Genomic DNA, 17,099 nt, shown 5'->3' on the forward strand with positions numbered 1-17,099 from the left:
TTGCTTTTACTTGTAACTATATCTCCCTTCTTCTCTCTTCTCCCTTCCCTTTCCAAACAAATATTAGAATGGATATATATATCATCGCTTGGAAGCATCACATCTATTCCTTATGAAGAGTCGTCCCATGTCATTTATAATAATAAGAACTTGTTTATCAAAGTTTAGTTTTGAATGGTGCTTGGTTGTTGAGAATAAGATTTGGTTGCCATAGTGGATATCCACGTTGACATTATTTGCGAGTTTCTTCCTTTCCCCGTGGCATGGACTTCATCAAACAACCTGCGATCAACTTGGTCAAGGCTTCATGGATTATCTAATACCAGTTGGCTGATATATGAATATGATTATGAATCCCTTGATTTCTTAATATTTTAAAGAATGAATTTAGATAGATAATATTTAACCATGAGTTTAGTTTAGAGATTTTGTAATATTTATTTATGTTTGAATATTTATTAAGATATATATTGTAATATTATTATTTATTATATATTAATAATACATTCTTTTGTATTTTAATAATCAAATAATTATAATATATTATTGGTATATAATTATTTTATTATTATCAAATATTGTCTTTGGAGGGGTACATCACAAGTTGATTTGTGGTGTGCTCGATGAAGTGAAGTTAGAGTTCGTTTGGAATGTCGAGCAAGTCGTTGTCAAGGTTTTTGTCCTAGACTTTCATGCTTTCCTGCAAAGGAGAATTAACTTTTTTCCTCCCAAAATTCTAAGGCCACAAACATCCCTTTCTTCCTTCAAATGTGAGCCTTCTCTTGAAAGATTCTGAGTGTTACAGGGTCATTGCATGCATTGGTCAGCTGGTTAGCATTATGACTCATAGTTGCTAAAGATATTTCAATGTTGGAGACCCGCTATGTGGGAAACACATCAGCGGACCAGTCAAGATAACTGTTCATTGAACTCTAGAAATGGCATGAAATATTGATTTCGAAGTCCAATGTAACGTTCTCTACCTCTTTTTAAAAAATTAAAAACACTTGTATTTTAGCCCCTAACATCCCTTGCTAATGACACTTTAGCCTATGGGGATGAAACATAGGCTAGGTGCAAGTTCATGGATTAATCTACAGTAGGGGACATGACAGTCCTCCCTTCTCGGGATTCCTTACCCTCAAGCAATCGTAGTGCTGGATGTTGTAGAATGTGCTCACCTTCCCAAGTTGCATCCTCTATGGGCAGATCTTTCCAATGCACCAAATACTCCCTGATAGATCTATTTCTCAGATGTTTTTCCCTCATCTCCAACACCTCGCTCGACACCATTTCTAGTTTCCATTCCTCATCCAGTTGGGGCAATCTAGGTGAACTCGTAATATGCTGACTAATAGCCTTCTTGAGGCATGAGACATGGAAAACATTATGAACCCTGTTGTCATCTGGCAATTCTAGCTTATAAGCCACCTCCCCAATTCTCCTCAATACTCAAAGGGGTCCATAAAATTTAGGTTTGAGCTTCTTTGAATTCCTCTTCTTCAACGAAGTCTTCCTGTAGGGCTCAAGACGTAGTAATTCCATATCTTCAACTTCAAAAAAACTCTTAGTTTGGTGGCGATGGACATAAACCTTTTGCTGATTCTAGGCTCATTGCATACTCCCCAAGTGCCACAAGGATATCCTATTGTTCTTGTAACCAATATTTAAGTAGCAATGTCTTGCTATTTGTTGAGGCCAAATCTATGAATGTCATCGAATCATAACCATATAGTGCTCTAAAAGAAGACATTCCAATAGACATGTGATATGTCAAGTTACAATGATACTCGCACAAGTATAGCCATTTTACCCAAGCTCGCTGCTGTCCTGAAATGTAGCTGCAAGATAACCTTCTATCCATTTGTTTACAACCTCTGTCTACCCATCCATTTGAGGATGGTAACTGATACTTGGGGTTAGTTGTGTCCTAGCTAATTTGAATAGTTCTTGCCATAATATGCTAAGAAACTTGCTGTCCCTATCACTGACAATGGTCTTAGGTAGACCATTCAATCTGAAAATCTCTCTAAAAAATGATGCTGCTACTTAAGAGGTTGTCCAATCAGCCGCCACGACAAAAAAAATGAGCATATTTTGTAAACTTGTCAACCACAACAAATATGTTGTCCTTACTTTGCACCTTCAGAAGACCCGTGATGAAGTCCATGGATATACTCCCATTTATGCTCAAGAATCGGTAAGGGCTGCAATAAGCCAACGGGATACACATCCTCAGACTTGTTCTGCTGACAAGTCAATCATGCTCTGACATGCTGAAGAATATCATCCTTGAGGCCCTTCCTAGAGAACTTTTTGATCTGCATATGTCTTAAGTACCTAGGGTGATTGGCTATCGGATTATCATGCACCACCTGCCAAATTCAATCCTTAAGTTTGGATTTAGGAACTAGATAATATTTGTTTTTTTATTAGATCACATCATCAATGACCTTGTACATGTAATCCTGAATCTACCTATCCATAACCTCACATGCAAATGTGTTCTTGGAATACTCAACTAAAAGTTGAGACTTCCAATAAGCTAAAATATTTGACGTAGTACAATAAGTAGCATTAGCTGGTCGCTTGGAAAGTGCGCCAACTGGTACATTGTTCTTCCTTTTGATGTATTCAATGTCAAAGTCATAAGCATGAAACTTGTCGATCCACTTTTGTTGCCTTTAATTCAATTCATTCTGTGGCAAGAAGAAATGCAAATTGTTATGATCAGTTTTACCACAAACTGTCCACCCACCAAATATTGCCTGAACTTAGCTAGAGCATCCATAATGGCTAACATCTTGTTATCGTAGGTGGAATACAACTTCTCATGCTTCAACTATCTACTCTCATAGACAATAAGATGCCTATCTTGCATAAGTATCACACCTATCCCTTCACCAAAGGCATCACACCCCAAAACAAACAGTGTAGAGAAAGATGGTAATGCTAACACTGGGGAGGTACTCTATAATGTCCCTGCAATCAAATAAATAAATAAAGTTGTGTAATTGGGATCGATTGATTTAGCATAACTTAGACCCATTCTTTTTAGTTAATTGTTTATGTAGGTGTTTGTAATTTTGTTGTGCCTCCTATCGACACTTAGTTTCTCCCTTGATAGGGTATATATGTCTGTGAGGTTGAGTTGTTTTGGTATGTGATTTGGATTATTTCTTTGTACTGCTAATTCCTATTGGAGTTTTTCTTATCTCGCTATTTCGAAAGTGAAAGGTCTTCCCTAGTTGGCTCTTGTGGTTTCTGTGGGATTCAACCCTTACCCTATTCCATTCTATAATACTTTTCTTAGATCTGGTGAGGAGCACCATCATTATTTGCAGCTATAATCTTATTTGGTTACCAATTGATGATCTTGGCGCACACAGTGCGTTGTTCATTTTTCGAAGCTCATATGAACACCCTCATCTTCCACCGTGCAACCTTTCTAGCAATTCGTACGGACGTCATATCCACCATATGACACCCTTGCATTGATACTATAAAAACAATACAAATTGCCTCATCTCTGGATAGAAAACACCTCCAGAGGGAAATCACCTTTGGATAGAAAACACCTCCAGATAGAAATCACCTTCAGACAAAAATCACCTCCAAATAGAAACACCTTTGGACAAAGATTGCCTTCGAAATATTACAATGGTACTAGAGCTGGTGATTCTGCCACCTTGTTGGGAGAATTGAAAGTTTGGACTTGGATCACACTATGGCACCCAACGATGCCATATGGTCTCTATCTTAGTTTCTAGCTTATTGGAATGCACATCTGTTGGTCGAATACTCCTAGAACACTTTTGCATGCAAACTGATGGATGGTGACATTTAGGATGACTGATACAAGGTAGTCAATGACATCTGCTACAAAGATAAAATTTATTTAGTACTTGAGTCCAAGATGAAGGAAAGGACTTTGGAAGAAGACACTTGTACAAATATCGTTGAATCAGCACCCAACAATCAACCTAATGGAAATATGAGTTCTACCAGCGATCCTTCGAATAAGCGAGCCCCACTGGTAGTTGTTCAGCTTCCTGGTGATGCAGACTTGATTGAGGATTATTTGCAGGAGCAATCTTTACAGTTGGTTGAATATGAAGTTTACCCTTTGGTTGGGCTTGAGGCATACATGATTGACACCTCTTCATGTGAGATGCATCCTCATGGAAACTACAAATTGTACCTGAGTTATGAGGTCCCTGAAGAAATTTATGAGCATGATGGTATGAAGGCTTTGAATCTGATCATTGAGGTGTCTCAATGGGATCCTAATGACATTGGGCATGACCATGTTTATATTAGAGTGGCGACATGAAAACTTGATGAATATTTACTTTTCTCACCTACACCCAAGTGTGTGTATGTGACCATGATGCTGCATGAACACTAGAGTAGATACAACTACTCGCGCTTGCTTTGGGATCTTGGAGTTGCAGTAGGCAAACGTTTGATGATGGATTGCATGAGGGCAAGCAATCTTTGGGCGGCAAGGATATGCATGTTGATAACAATTATTCAATTGTATATTGTCATTGATGTTACGCAAATGTTATACTTTTACCAAGCACTGCCAGTTGGAACTGATTTCAAAAGACTCCAGTATTCGTTGAGCAAAAGTTCAGAAGAAGAGAAGTTCAAGAATTCTTGTGTAAACTGAGTTAGGTCGGTTACCAAAGGAGTTTAGTGTAAACCGAGTCAGGTTGGTTACCAAGGGACTCAATGGTAACTGAGTGACCTAATTTTAGCCGACCTTCAACAGATTAGCTTTATCCATTTTTTGGTTTATGTAAACCGAGTCAGGTTGGTTACCAAGGGACTCAATGGTAATTGAGTGACCCAGTTTCAGCCGACCTTCAACAGATTAGCTTTATCCATTTGTTGGTTTATGTAAGCCGACTCAATGGATGTTATTTGTTTGTTTGAAAGGGTATTCAAGTCGACTTGACTTTGGATTTCATATATATGAAAGGTCAAGATGTGGATTGAATAACAAGTGTTGAAGAGGATAAGATGCGAAAAGAGAAGGATATCTGATTAAGAGTAGAGTATCCAAGGAGCTTCAAAGAATATTTTGATCAAGAGGATCCAGAGGACAAGCCGAAACAATGATTTGAATCTACAATCTAGTTGCTTCATAAATCAGGTCAATCATTGCAACTCTCTAACAATTGTTGCAATGAAGAAATCTCTTAACAGAGTTGATTTCACAGTCATTTTGTAAATCCTCTAACCAGGTGGCATTTCTAGATTGAAGTGTCTTAAGACCTATAACAGTGCCACTCCTAACAGGGTGATTCAAATCCTTTAACAAGGTCAGAATTAATAGTGTGTTTTGTAACCTTTAATAGGGTTGGCTTCTAATAGGGCTCACTTAAGAAGAGTGAAAAGTTGTCACTAGTTGCATTGGTGGTTTTCCCAAATTGGGTTTCCACGTTAAATCTTGGTGTCTCATGCGTTCATGTTATTTGCTTACTGCTTTATCTTTCTGCAACTAAGTTACTAGAGATTAATACACTTTAATAGATTAGATTGCTTTGTTAACCGAGTTACAATGAATATCTAGTTCTAACCGAGTTGTGAGTTTAAAGGAAGTTTGTATTGACATCTAAGGGATTTGGAATTGTTTTAGTGGTAACTGATTCACCTCTCCCCTCTCAGTTACTCCTCTTACATTTCCAACAATGTAATGCCCCAAATTTTAATAAAATATTTTAATTAGGTTGATTTATTATAAGGCCCTAAAAATTAAAAAACATCACAAGGACTTATATAATAAATAAAGGGGCCCAATTTTTACTAGTTATTTCTAGGTGTTTGTTGTGTCGTCTTTCCTTTGTAATCCCTCTGGAGTTTTCTCCAAAGGGGTATTTATGTGCGGCATGTAGGAAGTTGTTAGTATGTGGTTTGGATTATTTCTTTGTACTTTGAATTCCTGATAGATTTCTATATTGTTTCACCATTTCGGAAGTGAAAGTTCTTCCTTAGATGGCTTTCGAGGTTTCAGTGGAATTCAACCCTCATCCTATTCCATTCTATAATACTTTTCTCAGATCTGGCAAGTCGGAGTACCACCATTATTTGCAACTGTAATCTTATTTGTTTACCAATTGATGATCTTGACACACTCAGTACATTGTTCATTTTTCGAAGCTCATACAGACACCCTCATTTTCCATTATGCGGCCTTTCCAACAATTTGTACGGACCTCATATTCACCATACGACATCCTTGCATTGATACCATACAGACAGTACAAATTGCTTAACCTCTGGTTAAAAAACACCTCCAGACAGAAATCACTTCTGGATATAAAACAACTTTGGACAGAAATCACCTCCGGACAAAAACACCTCCGGATAGATAACACCTCTAGATAGAAATCACCTCCGGACAGAGGTCGTCTTCAGAACATTACATACTCATCACCTTCTTGACCTTATCAAATATCATCTTTTCATCCTTTAACCACCTAAAAGCTCCCTTTTTCGTGAGATCAATAAGTGGTGCCGCAAGCTGAGAAATCCTTTGAAATTCAAAAAATTTCTCGGTGGTGGCCAATCAAGTAGAGCTTGTTTCTTTTCCTGATGGACTTTGAACCCATTAGCCCCAATAACATGCCAAAGGTATAAGATCTCTGTTAAACTGAACTCCCATTTTGACTGTTTGACAAACAATGAATGTTGCTCCATGATATTCAAACCTCATCCAAATGTTGTAAGTGTTCCTCCAATGTCCTGCTAAATATCAAAATGTAATCTAAGAATACCAACACAAACTTACGTAGCCGCTTATTAAAAATGCAGTTCATACATGATTGGAATGTAGCAGGTGCGTTGATGAGTCCGAAAGGCATCACCAAAAACTCAGTGTCCATAGTGGCATCTAAAAGTTGTCTTATGCACATTCTCCTCATAGAGCCGAATCTAATTTTATCCTGAATGAAGATCAATCTTCGAAAAATAAACGACGCCTTGTAACTCATCTAATAACTCATTTATGTGAGGAATGAGATACCTGTTCTTGATAGTCCTCTTATTTAGAGCCCTATAATCAATGCACGTTTGTAGAGTCCCATCTTTCTTTTTAACCAAAACTATTGATGAAGCAAATGGGCTTGAACTCAGCTTAATGTGTCCCATGTCTAGTAACTCTCTGATGGTCCGCTAAATCTCCTCATATATCTAGGGTGACGGTAAGCTGCAGTGATGACCAGCTTCACACCGTCCAACTATATCACATGGTCAAACGATGTGCAAGAGTTATGCCCAGGGGAATATCACCAAAAATGCCCTTGTGCTTAGCAAGCGCTGACTTAATATCAATGTGATGCTGCTGATCTAAACCTTGAAATGGATTTAGTGGAGATGAAGCAATGCGCTGCCCACTCCATATCATCATATCTCAATATGTACTCTATCCAATAAGCTGAGACAATCCTGGGGCCTCTGTCAGTTATGGCTCTAAGTATGACTTGTTGATTACCTTTCATAAACTCAATTGGCTTCTGGGAATGATCAATAGTATATATCTGCCGAGAGTGTAGGCCCACACTAGGCCCAGCGTGCTTCCCTCCTTACTCGATCACATAAAAGTCTGCAGTCGATGTATAACTCCCCAACTAAATATTGAGCTATGGAACCATGCCTAAGCAATTAAGTAAATCTCTACCACCAACTTTAGCATCGAATTTGGGAACTGCATTCACCTACAACTTCATTTTCGCTGCTATGGAGGCATTGATAAGATTATGTGTAGCTCTCGTATCCTTTAAGCAAAATTTTAGCTGCCCTTTCACCAGTCCCTTCAAGCAGATAAGACTGTGTGTAGGTACTCGTGAGACGGTTACAACTGTAGGAGGTTGATCCAAAACTTTTCTCTCAACTATCTCTATTTGGGATTGCTCATGATTGCCTTCCTCATTGCTGTTATCAGATTTGGTACCTTCAGTTTCATCAGCCAAAACCACCTTAATGTATGAACCTTACCTTTCCCAAGGCATCTATGATCCAGGGTCCAAGGTTCTTTGCACGTGAAGAACAAGTTTTTCCTCCTTAGTTCATTCATGGACTCAAAATCTAACTTAGGTGGAGTGACCTTGTTCTGATTTGAAGATTTCAGATTAGTCTTTTGACCCCTTGAAAGGATTTTTAGGCAGCTGAACTGCTGTTGATGAACTATCCAGATTGAGTGCCATCTTGATTGTATCTTGGAGAGTATTGGGTTTCAACACTTTAATAAACCCCTTAAATCTTTCACTTAATCCTTCCACAAACGACATTACCTTCCTGTTTTTAGACATGTTGGGTACCATGATGGATATCCGCTGAAACTCATCCATGTAAGTATCTAATGTCCCAATATGCTTAAGCTAGGCTAATTCTCTATAATAGACTTCTATGTCCTTCTTGTCAAACCGAGCGATCAACTTGCTGCTAAATTCTTCATATGAATTAATCATGGCATGACTTGGGTAAAAAGTCTGTGATGCCACTAATCATAAGTTGTCCCATCCAAGTGCACAGTAGCGAACTTGACTGCCTCAACTTCAGTCATGGGTTTTAATGCGAGAAATGTATCCAACTTATGTATCTAGGCGCTAGTGATTGTTTTTCCACTACCATCAAATACAAGTAAAGTTTATTTGTTTATAGCATGCTTCAAGTCCCTCTAGGCCCTTTATCATGTCTAGCTCTTTCCATCTCCCATCGCTGTCCCATATATGAAATAAAGCTCAAATCTGCCTTAACATTATCAGGGAATAGATCCCACTCAGCGTGCATGGCCATAATGTTCTCTGGAATAGCAACTACTACTCCTGCATTTGTCATCTCAACTTCCTCATTATTATCAACAAATATGGGCATTAAATGTCTATCTGTGGTACGAGTGGGTGCTCTACCACCTTTTGGCATTCCACCTGCACTACCACCCTCACTGTGATGACTTTGGGGTCTTCTCGGCCTGGTACTCCACTGCTGTATCACCTCAGTGAGCTACTGTAATACATCAACAATGTGGTTTTGTCCTTTCCTGAGGGCTCTTAATGTTCCCCTGGCCTCCCTGTCTACTGTGTCTGCCTGATATACAGCCATCTCAGCAGTTGAATGAACTCCAACAATCTCCGATACTGACCTATTCTCTGGTATCGCAGGAGGTCTCCAAATTCTAAGTGGCTTCCTGTTAAACTGAGGCATTTAAAACAATATTCCCACTAGGTAGCAGGTTTGCTTCTCTGATACCACTGTAAGAACTCAAAGGTCGATTATCTCTATAATTTACTTAAGTATTTACAAAAAAAGTAAAATCCATAGGAGACATGAACAATAGGAAATTGATATAAGAATGCCCTGGTTACTATATCTCTAGTAGTTTCATATTCAAAAGCATTCAATAAAGATTTCAAAAAATACTGATACTGTTCATTTAATTATTTCCAAACAAGACACCACTCAAAGGGTCAACCTAAGACTAATGCCTTTCTCTGAGACTAGGCATGACCAACGAGTTAGCTTGGATATTAAATCCTTGTCACAAACCCAAAAATGATGTCCAAAATGAGAGAGTTGATGCATAGCATCTGGTTCAAGCAGTAGATATCAGATGTTTCCTCCTGATGGAAAGGCTGCTAGATGTCCACAATCTTCCATGACCATTCGACATGTGACAGCTCAGATTATTAGATTTCTCAGGCCCCCGCTTGACCTTGTCCACATCCTCAAGAACGACAGTTGATTTGTGGTCTCTTAGTGAAGTGAAGTCAGAGTTTTCTTGGAATATCAACCAACTCATTGCCAAGGTTTCCGTCCTAGAAAAAAACAAAAAAAAATTTCCTCCCAAAATTCTGATGCCACAAACTTCCCTTCCCTCCTTCAAACCTGAGCCTTCTCTGCAAAGGTTCTGAGTGTTACGGGGTCATGGCATGCACTGGGCAGCTGGTTAGTGTTACCACTTGCAGCTGCTAAGGAAATTTCAATGTCATAGACCTGCCATGTGCGAAAGATGTCATTGGACCAGTCATAATAACTCTTCATTGAACTCCAAAAATGGCATGAAATATTGATTGGAAGTATTAAGTCCAATGTAATGTTCTCGCTCTTTAAAAAATAAAATTAAAAACACTAATATTTCGGCCCTTAACATCCCTTGCTAATGACACTTTATCCTACAGGGATGAAACATAGGCTAAGTGCAAGCCTACGGAGATGATACATAGGCTAATTGCAATTTTATGGGTAAATCTACGGGAGGGGACATGACAATTTACAACATAACTAGTTTCCATTTCAATTTCTTATGTTTTATTTTTTAACATCTCTTCTTTGGATCTATATTTCTTCAGTAAGACCTTTTGCATAGATCAATTACTACACAAATTTGTCTCAATGTGGACAAAACATTGTCCAATATGATTTCTTGTATCCTTTTAGGATTTATCATCCCAAAAAATAAATCGAATAGCTGAGCCCAAACTGTAATATGCTCAGAACTTTTAATAAGAGGATCTGGTTGCAGATGCCAAGGTTTCACTTTTAAAGCTATTTTTATCTCAAGGAACCAAGGGTGCATACACAAAGAGTCATCAACATAATTCTCCTGGCTACACTAAGCTTATCCTGACTTGCTAAAGACAATAACTACTTTATCTAGCTATCTGCCTGAGTTCTTAAAAGAAACTTTTGTTCCTTTAGTGTAATTTCATAGCATGTAGCCTCTGTTGGAGCTTCTTTTTGGCTCTTTCTGTAGTAGGCACCCTTGATCTATATTTTATGCTTGTGTTGTTATAGATATGATAATGAAATACAATTCAACAGTGCACACAACTAATAACTAATGACTGAAATGATAATATAATCAGCTTCACAACAAATTTCACAAAACTAAACAACTATCTTGTTCAACCCAACTTGATAAGCTCTTTCACATTAATAGAAATCTGATCATTCAAATGAGAAAATACATAGAAGTCTGAGCATACAAATATGCCCTTCATCGCAGCCAAAATCTGATATTATAACACAATTTGAAGCTATTAAAGCACTAGATGCTCTCCCAACATGTAGTGCAACACTGACATAAACCATGGTTCAGCTTCAGCTCTCTGATTGACCACAGCAACTGCCAGATCCCACCGCTATTCTCTGCATTAATATCAAGGACATACTCCAGCAATGTATATTTGACAACAATCTTGACAGTGGTGGTCAGCAATGGTGTAGAGTCTAGATGGCTATCTCAATGTCACGTCCAGCTCTAAACAACACTGGGGTCTGCTTTCAGTTACATATATCTGTGTTCTCAACCTTGCAACCTCTGTTCAATCATATTCTTCTAATCTTCCAAGCAAAACCAGGTCGATAGGTAGGCCTGCATGTGCACAAATGATATACTTTAAGCATTACAAACAGACTAACCTCCAGACTATATATTCCAACAGAATAGAGATTGTTAGCAAAGAGGAATTTTGTCCTTGAAGTCCTTGAACAACAAAATCTTGCAAACCAGAAATTATCCAAAATCTCCAATCAAGCTTACTCAGAATGAACTCTCAAAATTCTTTTATAACATCCCCAAGAGAGTCCACGTACTTCGCTAGTTAGTGTGGGATAAAAAGAAAAACTTGATTTTAATTTTTAAAACTTCTCTTTCCCACAGATGCCAAGTACCATAAATAAAGTGGAACATTTATTTTTAAAGAAGTCTTCCCTTTCAACTGTAGTCTCCATATCAATAAAGCTACATATTTTAACTTAATTTTATAACTTAACTTTATTGATAAATAAATAAATAATATTAAAATCTCTAGTTGATATTTAACAATAACCATCAACATGGAACTATCTTTAAATCACTGATGATATTGATCTATCCCAACTCACTCATTTTAAATAGCAAGCATCACTAAACCAATCCAAAATGCCTCGGATTTGCCTGCAAGTGAAACTGTCTAGGCCAAATATTGTCAAGATCCCCTAAATGGCCTGGTTAGCCCGAGGACTATTGAAAAATAGGCTAATGACAACCCCATACAACATGAGCTAGAAAGGGGACATTACAGTTTCATGCAATTGTTTTCTATTTGTACTTTTGAGTCCCTTTGACCTAATTTGATCATCCAAAGACATTAACGATAGCCTTTTTTTTCAGTATTTCTTCTCATAAGATTGGAATGGGCAAACCAAATTTTGGTCTCTTTTGGAATGTAGTTTCAAGGAGGAATTAAATGTTTCTGTACTTATCTTTCCTTGGAAATGGAAAAAATGTATTTTGGAGCAGTTATATAACAAAATGTATGCCATGCCAAGTTAATTGTGGAGAGTAGTGATTTATAATTTTTCTCCATATGAAATCTCTAATAAATAAGAACTAAAGTCGTGGTTAAAAGATTATTTTTCCTATTAAGATATCATCCATTGTTTCAAGTAAGTGATATGCAGATCTGTCTGATGACAGTTGCTTCCATTGTTTTGTCATTATATAATCCAGGTTAACAGAGGTGTAGAAGCATCGTTGGTCCAATTATTAGAAACAGGCTTGCTTCATGCAGATCCACACCCTGGGAATCTTGTCTACACATCAACAGGCCAGATTGGGTAATTGTGCTATGGCGTGGTTTAATGCATTACTTGGGAAATGACATTTTTCAGATATAGTTTTATAATTAGGATCACTCCAAAATATAACAGTCTCTATGCTTTATATTTTAAAAGAACAATAATGAGTCAAAAGTTCTAGAACTAGGCATCCAATTAAGAGACTTGGTTATCTATATAATATACATCAATATAAGTTGTCTTTCAATTTGGATTGTTTATTTTAATAACTTATTTTAATAACTAAATAATGCAAAGCTTTTTTATTATGGTTCTCCTTCTACATTTGATTGATGCATCTGTAGGTATCTTGATTTTGGTTTGCTTTGCCGAATGGAGGAGAAACACCAATATGCAATGCTGGCGTCCATTGTACATATTGTCAATGCTGATTGGCCTTCTCTTGTAATGGACTTGGCTGACATGGACATTATAAGACCAGAAACTGATCTCAGGCTTATTCAAGTGGTATTCATTTTTTTTCTTCATAAACTGGGGATTAATTGGATTAAAACAACTTGATTGGAAAGAGTGAATGTTTAATTTGTTTTCTTTTACTTGAAGAATGCATTTGATTCATTTCCAAATATATCTTTTCAATACAATTATTTAAGATAAAAATTACTAAGCATTAATGCAGCCTAACAAGCTAAGTTAATGTATATTATTCTGGCTATCAGGAATTGCAAGATGCTTTAGGGGATGCTGCAGCAAATGATGGTACAAGTATGCCTGACATAAAATTCAGTAAGGTGATTTACTTAACTCTGGAATTATTATTTAATAGGACTTAAATTAGTATCGTTATTTTCATCTAGAAGATTACATTGGTAAATATTTCAGTTCTTTGAGCTTAGGATATAACTAGTATATTTTTATCATCTTAAAATACTGACACTCTTTAAATATTTGCAATCGATATTTTTAATTCATTAATGGCTGACACTTTTTTATTTTCAAACCATGCGTACTTCTTTCCACAAGGGTTTGTGATATTTTGGAGAAATGGATCAAAATGAGGATACAAACTGTGGTTGGTATAAAATGGAAATGCATAAAAAAATTCTATGGAAAATATTTTTATGGCTTTGGTAGTGTACTTGGTCAAATGTCGCATTACTTATGCTAAAATGCAATGCACTTCTTGGTTTATTATGAAAACAGAAAACTATGGTGTTATGAATTATAGATTGTGTTTTCTGTTCTTTTGTTTTTCTAACCCTACCATGAAGTCCTTTGATACTGAATTTCATTCTTTGAGCCTAACCTTAAGAGATATTTGAAAGAGGGGGCTTGGACTTAATTGAGCCATTCTAGAAATCATAGCTAACAAATATTGTGCAATTAGGGTATCCACTATATATATTGTTTTTATTCTACCAAATAAAAGCACGTTTAAATGGTAAAAAAGTACATTATATTTCTGATCTCTGAAATTTGAAGTAAAGAGTTGCAACAAAATTTGTGAAGACGAGATTCGAGGGGTTGGTGCTCACAAAGTGAATGAGGGGTTGCTGCCTATAGAAAATTACTAAAAGGGAGATTGATACTAGCAATATTTTTGTTGTGGTCTTTGCTATAAGTTAGGGTGGTTGTTGACCGAAAGATCGACCTGTTAATCCCTGATGCAATCATTAGACTTATAGAACATAGGAGGTGGTTAAGCCATGTCACGAATCCCAAAGAGGAATGTTGGTGGCTAGTCCAACAATCCCCTTGTCGCCGTTATTTGTGGAGATTCATGTTTACCGCATAGGGTAAGAAGTTCAACACATGTATAACACGATTCAATTCAGAACAGGTACTTTATTCATGTATGCACTTGCAGATTACAATCCGATTACAATGACTACAATGACCTATCGATGATTCCAAAGTCCATCTCGGATGTGTACATATACCTTTTCGAAGGGGTGACTTAAGTGTCACGCGCCCGTGCGGATACTATTCTACCTGTCGGCTACATTATACATTTTACCGACAACATCATCCCCCCCAAAAAGAAAGGTCGTCTTCGAACGACAATACAACAAAATTCCTTAACAAAATTTTACTAACAAAATGCATCAATGCATAAGTACTAGACAGAGGGATGCGTCCCTGGCGTAGTGGCGGTCTGCGTCCGCAACTCGTTTACCTCTACCCTTAGCTTGTAGACCTGTTCTTTCCTGATCTTCAGCTCTGCTTCTGCTTCCAACTGGAGCTCTAAGGCTGACTGCATCATCTCTCCGACCTCTCCCAATTCCTTCTCCTTCTCTGCTGCCATCTTCTCTTTTTCTGTCCTCAATTGTTCATTTGCTGCTGCTAACTGTTCTTTTTCTGCTAACAGGGCTGTCCTTTCGGATTGCCAGGCCGCCCGCTCTGACTCCCTGGCTGCCCTCTCCGAAGCAAACCTGGCAGCTGACTCCTCCTGAGCTCCCTCAGTTGCTAGCTGGTCCGCCTGACTCCTCCGAAGGGTGTAATATATCTCCTTGTGTAACCTCACGATCTCTTGAATTAGTACCTCAATCCGGCCCTCCCTCTCACGTTCCCTTGTCATGGACCAATCCTGTCGCATCTCTATGGTTTCCACATCGGGCCATCCCCTCTCCTCAAAACAAACCGTAAAGGCAGCTGGACATCCCGTTCGTATGAAGAATATGACTCTCTAGCTCCTTCCCTACTGACTCCAATGTCTGCATCTTTGCTGAAGCTAGAACATCGTGAGCTCGAGATGCTAGAGCTGCGACATCATCAAGAAAAATTGCCTCTGCCAACACTGTCTCCTGCGCTAGTGGGTGTTCCTGCTGTATACCCATAGCCTTCTCCACTGCATCTGCCATATGCTCAACAGCGCTATGCGGCACTCCTTCACTCCGTGTCTGCGCGAACTCCTTCTCTGACACTACTTCCCGTGTGGGTGTCGACAAGTATGTCACTCAAGGTGCCGGAGTTCGGTGGAACTTCGTACTCAGAAAAGCACTCACCCTCTGGGTTTTGTCCTCTCTCTCGCTGTCCTGCTTAGGTGATGTCATCAGTGCCGTGTCTACTGCGACTACCACATCAAATTCTACTACCTCCAGTCGGATACCTGGTGCCCCCAACTCCTCGCTTGTGGGTACCTCCAACACCCCTGTCCCCGTGTCTATCTCCATCTCCATCTCCATCTCCATGTTCGGTACCAAAGTCTCTCCTATATCGAGTAGGGTCTCACGAGCCGGCTCCATCAGTGCCTCCAGAGCTACTGTCTTCGTCAGTGCTGGATGTGACTCTGCTACAGCTCGTGTCTCTACGGTGGGCTACGTCGTAACTGAGACTGGCGCCATCACCACTGGCTGTTTGAACTGTCCAAACCCTAGGATACTATGTGTACCCACCGGAACCAAGTGTGTTGTAGTTGAAAGCACAGGCCGTGGAAATCTCAAGGGCGTAGCCGTGATTACTCCTACCTCTTCGTCATCTTCCTCTTCCCCCTCAGACCCATTCTCCTTTGAAGATGTCTCCTCTCGGCCACTATCTGTGTCGCCACCATCCAGCCTTGGTCGCTTCTGCCCTACTGTTTTGGTGCCGAAAGTATCAAAGTGCTTCCATTGCATTATAGGTGGTTCGCCAGGCGCGAGTGGTCCCGGTTTTGCCTCCAGTGCACCATTCGGGATCATCCGCGTCGTCGCATCCAAAAACAGACCAATAGCATAATGTGGCATATAGAACGTTTTGTGCTGCAGTGTCATAAACTCTGACATCCACTTGGCCAATAGTGCTGCCCAATCATAAACTCTACCGTGCAAGATTCCGTTCATCATGGCTACATGTGGAAACGAGATATCTGAAGCGTGGCTCGAACCTGTGAGATGGCTTTTAACTATGTCCATCAAACAATGCCAATGCCCCTCCTGGATATTAGATTTCTTTAGTCCTCTGCCTTTGGACGTGACTGAAAGAGCCTCCTGTTCTACCTGCGACAGGTCTCCGCACACAAGCTGTATCAATTTCATCTTCACTTCACGGCTTAACTTCTTCGGCTTGCTTTCTATTTTTCTCCCACCCTGAGCATGACTAGGTATGCCAAATACTTGTGTAAAATCTGTTGGTCTAAATGATACTGTTAACTTGCAACCAAGATATTCAAATGTACTGCTTCTGGAGAACCTGTCATATGTTTCAATCATAATGCGCAAAAACCCCTCGTAATCTCTGATGCAAAATACTGGCATTTGCACTACCCATTCTACCTGTGCTTTTCAAATACTAGTCTTCACCTGGTGGTTATCCGGAGTATCCTGCCACCATTTTCAACACTCTGCACCATTTAACCCTTCGAATGTGATACTCTGCATTGAAAGGCCTGATTGATACTCTGCACCATTTTCTTTTTACTTGCACCTGCACTACTAGACCCTGCATAAGTCCCTCCTGCTACACGAATTCCAGAGGGTAGTGTCTTTGCGTTTTTATTCATGGCAGTGTCTTCGTCTAGCTTTCTCTTCCAAGCCCTTTTCCCAGTTGACTGC

General features: G+C 38.9%; 1 protein-coding gene across 1 annotated transcript in view; it reads left to right on the plus strand.

Moving 5' to 3' along the window:
* Positions 1-17,099, plus strand: part of ATATH8 (Protein kinase superfamily protein) — a 185,237-nt gene that overhangs the window by 88,012 nt on the left and 80,126 nt on the right. Inside the window, exons 9-11 of the mRNA XM_089808697.1 lie at positions 12,503-12,609; positions 12,915-13,077; positions 13,290-13,361. Of these exons, the coding sequence (XP_089664823.1) occupies positions 12,503-12,609; positions 12,915-13,077; positions 13,290-13,361 (342 nt within the window). The remainder of the gene's footprint in view (positions 1-12,502; positions 12,610-12,914; positions 13,078-13,289; positions 13,362-17,099) is intronic.

This window comes from Cupressus sempervirens, chromosome 11 (assembly GCF_028749045.1).
Source record: "Cupressus sempervirens isolate cs-2001-9-10 chromosome 11, ASM2874904v1, whole genome shotgun sequence".
NCBI lineage: Eukaryota > Viridiplantae > Streptophyta > Pinopsida > Cupressales > Cupressaceae > Cupressus > Cupressus sempervirens.